Source organism: Tribolium madens, unplaced genomic scaffold, assembly GCF_015345945.1.
Source record: "Tribolium madens isolate multiple individuals breed KSU strain unplaced genomic scaffold, Tmad_KSU_1.1 Scaffold_71;HRSCAF=194;Tcas5.2_LG6, whole genome shotgun sequence".
Taxonomy (NCBI): Eukaryota; Metazoa; Arthropoda; class Insecta; order Coleoptera; family Tenebrionidae; genus Tribolium; species Tribolium madens.
Window position 1 is genome coordinate 8,075,871 of NW_025401041.1, and position 2,848 is coordinate 8,078,718.

Below are 2,848 nucleotides of genomic sequence, written 5' to 3' on the forward strand. Positions count from 1 at the left end.
TCGATCGCCCATTACTAGGCACCACCCACCCCTCCCCACTCCAATCCGCAAATTCCCCTCCCGAACTGTGATTAAAATCGAGTCCTTGACGAAAATAAGCATTTTTACGACACATTTAACTGAAAAATCAATAGTTTTACGATCAATTTAGCTGAGTGAAATGACATTTTAACGATTGTGTTTATGTAATAAAATCTTCGACACTTCTACCACCACGGAAAACAAAAGACAATCGATGTAGACTTGGACGCCGATTAACGGCGGAAATCCGGCCTCGGCTCACTAGATCGCATCAAAGACGCCGCAAAACGGCCCGTCAAAGGGCCGTCAACGGCCCGCGCGCACGCAATCATTTAACAAATTAACCCGTTAATCCGCCCCCCACCCCCCGGACTTGTATACATAACAATTAACTTGTCAATCGAGATAATTAGCGATGGAAACAAATGAGCGTCGGGCGTTGAGCGTCGATTTCCGCAGTAGGCGATGGAAATCAACAAACAAGGAAAAACAAACGAAAATCATTACTTACCTCAAAGCTGGCGCTACATAATAAATAAAAGGCGACAGGAAGGGTTTGGAGGGGCCCCCACGAGTGAAATTAACACTGATTTGGGGAGTGAGACACCACAGAGACCGGTTTGAGCACTTGGGGCACGGTTTTAGCCCCCCGAAAACGGTAAATTGCACTGGAAATAGCCGATAATAGTAGTATCGATTCAGGCAGCCATTTTAACTTGGCCTTCCTTGATTTGTTCATTCACAAGTGACGCAAGTGGCGACATCTGCTCAAAATAATTAACATTTTATTTAGCCTTAATGATAATTATCACTTGCACGATTACGAACCCTTGACGTAGTAATCACCCGGCAAACTTAACAATTTTTTTTGTTAAATTTGTACAAGTCAGGTATTGCAGTCTCCTGTAATGACATTTAGTGACACTCCACTAGATGGCTTATGTCAAGTGTCAAAGTGACAAGTGATGTAAATAAATACTTAATATTTATTATTAATATTTTATTCGGTGTTATTTGCGTGAGAATGGACGACTTGAAGCACAAAATTCTCGGCCTGATCAATAAACAAGTAAGTGGTGGGTGTGGTGTTAGCCCCCTTAAAGCCAGTTTCAGGGGCCTAAAATCCCATCGATGGGGTTCTCCGATGCTAATTATCATTTCCCCCAAGTGGAGAACTTGTCAATTAATAGTAAGACAGTTGCTGAGATAAATAGGCCCTCAGATCAGGAAATTCTTGAAAGTATTGAAGCGGCCTATTTTTCGATCCGGGAGGATTTTGACATTTGCCGGTTTGAATTGGGGGTGAATTTGAACCCCTTTGAGCCACCAGGAATAATCCAGAATTTGTAGAAATTGCCCCAAACCCTTGACTGTGACCAAATTCAACGCGACTTTAAAACCCTCAAACAGCAACATCAAGTTGTCTCAAAAAAAGTCCTCCAATTGATTCTGGAGCACCAAAGTGGCTGTAATCTTGAATTTGATAAAGTTTTAGAAATTTTAGAACAAGTTAAGGATACACTTCAAGAGTGCAAAACGAGTCGGAGACACTTGAAAGTGGCCGCGGACCAGTTTAGAGCCTCTCTTGAGTTGCTCGCAAACTACCGTAAACGCAAAATCGCACAAAATCTGCTAAATAATCTCAAAATGATCAAATATTTAGTAAGTGAGGTTATGTCACGAGTGACATTTGAGGTTATGTTTCCAGCGGTGTTATGATCAACGATTACAAGGGCTTTTACACGACGAGGACTATGCGGGGGCTATCATTGAACTCAAAAAGTGTCACAAAATCGCGACAAAGTACCGTCATTTCAGTTGCGTGGCTGCTCTAACCTACAAATTGCAAGAAACTTTGGAGAGTACTGATGGACAACTTGATCGAGTTTTGGCTCAGGTTTTTGATATTTAGTTACTTTTTGGGTGTCATTTGATCGGTTTTAGACTTGTTATCATTTTGATGGTGAGCGGTACCAGAAATTACTCCTCGCTTATCACCTACTTGACAAGTCAGAAATTTCAATTATTGATAATTTGCATGTCCATTATATCACTGCGATTTACAATACGTCGCTAAATGTGGTCCATTCATACGTCACTTCGGCTGAAATACTCGAAAACCCCGAGACGAGCGGGAAAAATCCCTATAAAACACTTTGTCAAGTGAGTGAGCTAATTTCCAAGATTTGTAAAAGAAAGGTTGTCTCGTAACTTTGCACCAATCACGTGTGCGCATTATTCGCGCGAATTGACGTCACTGGAATGACGTTTATAATTTAATTAGTTTATAATTTTTTTTATATTTTTTTTACTTTATCAGAATTTTTTTTGTCTATTTGTCGTATAGCACTGATCTTTTTTGTATATGATAGAAAATTAAATTTTCTTCCCAACGGTACCAAATATAAGAGGTTATTACCAATAAGTCCGGAGTTATTTGCAATAGAACGCTCCGGGTACCAAAAATCGACCAAAAAAATTTTTGATTCTTATAAAAAACTAGTACCACATGTAAAATTAACCGGAGAATTCGCCTGTACAAACCGTTTTGACCTAGGACTTATAGTTTTTGAGAAATTATTTTTTTATGAAAAAAATTAAAAATGGCTCTGAACCCGGAACCATAACCCGGAGCGACTTCCGGTTTGCGCCAATAAATAGATAATTTCAAGCTACTTTTAATGTTTTTTAGCTCTTTGCTCTAAATCTTATAGTTTCGTAGAAAAACGCGATTAAAGTTTCACAATTTTGAAAATTTTGACTTTTTGAACGGCGATTACGGCCAAACTATTAGACTTAGAGCAATCAGTCCAACTCCATCGTAATC

The 2,848-nt window shown here is 39.5% G+C and overlaps 2 protein-coding genes across 3 annotated transcripts in view; one reads left to right on the forward strand and one right to left on the reverse strand.

Moving 5' to 3' along the window:
- Positions 1 to 751, reverse strand: part of LOC123009417 (arginine-glutamic acid dipeptide repeats protein) — a 9,443-nt gene extending 8,692 nt beyond the window's left edge. For both annotated transcript variants that reach the window (XM_044405714.1, XM_044405713.1), the window contains exon 1: positions 533 to 751. The gene's annotated coding sequence lies outside the window, so the exon portion shown is untranslated. The remainder of the gene's footprint in view (positions 1 to 532) is intronic.
- A 208-nt stretch (positions 752 to 959) lies between these two features.
- Positions 960 to 2,848, forward strand: part of LOC123009418 (syndetin) — an 8,870-nt gene continuing 6,981 nt past the window's right edge. Inside the window, exons 1-5 of the mRNA XM_044405715.1 lie at positions 960 to 1,090; positions 1,135 to 1,323; positions 1,372 to 1,683; positions 1,730 to 1,918; positions 1,966 to 2,184. Of these exons, the coding sequence (XP_044261650.1) occupies positions 962 to 1,090; positions 1,135 to 1,323; positions 1,372 to 1,683; positions 1,730 to 1,918; positions 1,966 to 2,184 (1,038 nt within the window). The 5' untranslated portion in view covers positions 960 to 961. The remainder of the gene's footprint in view (positions 1,091 to 1,134; positions 1,324 to 1,371; positions 1,684 to 1,729; positions 1,919 to 1,965; positions 2,185 to 2,848) is intronic.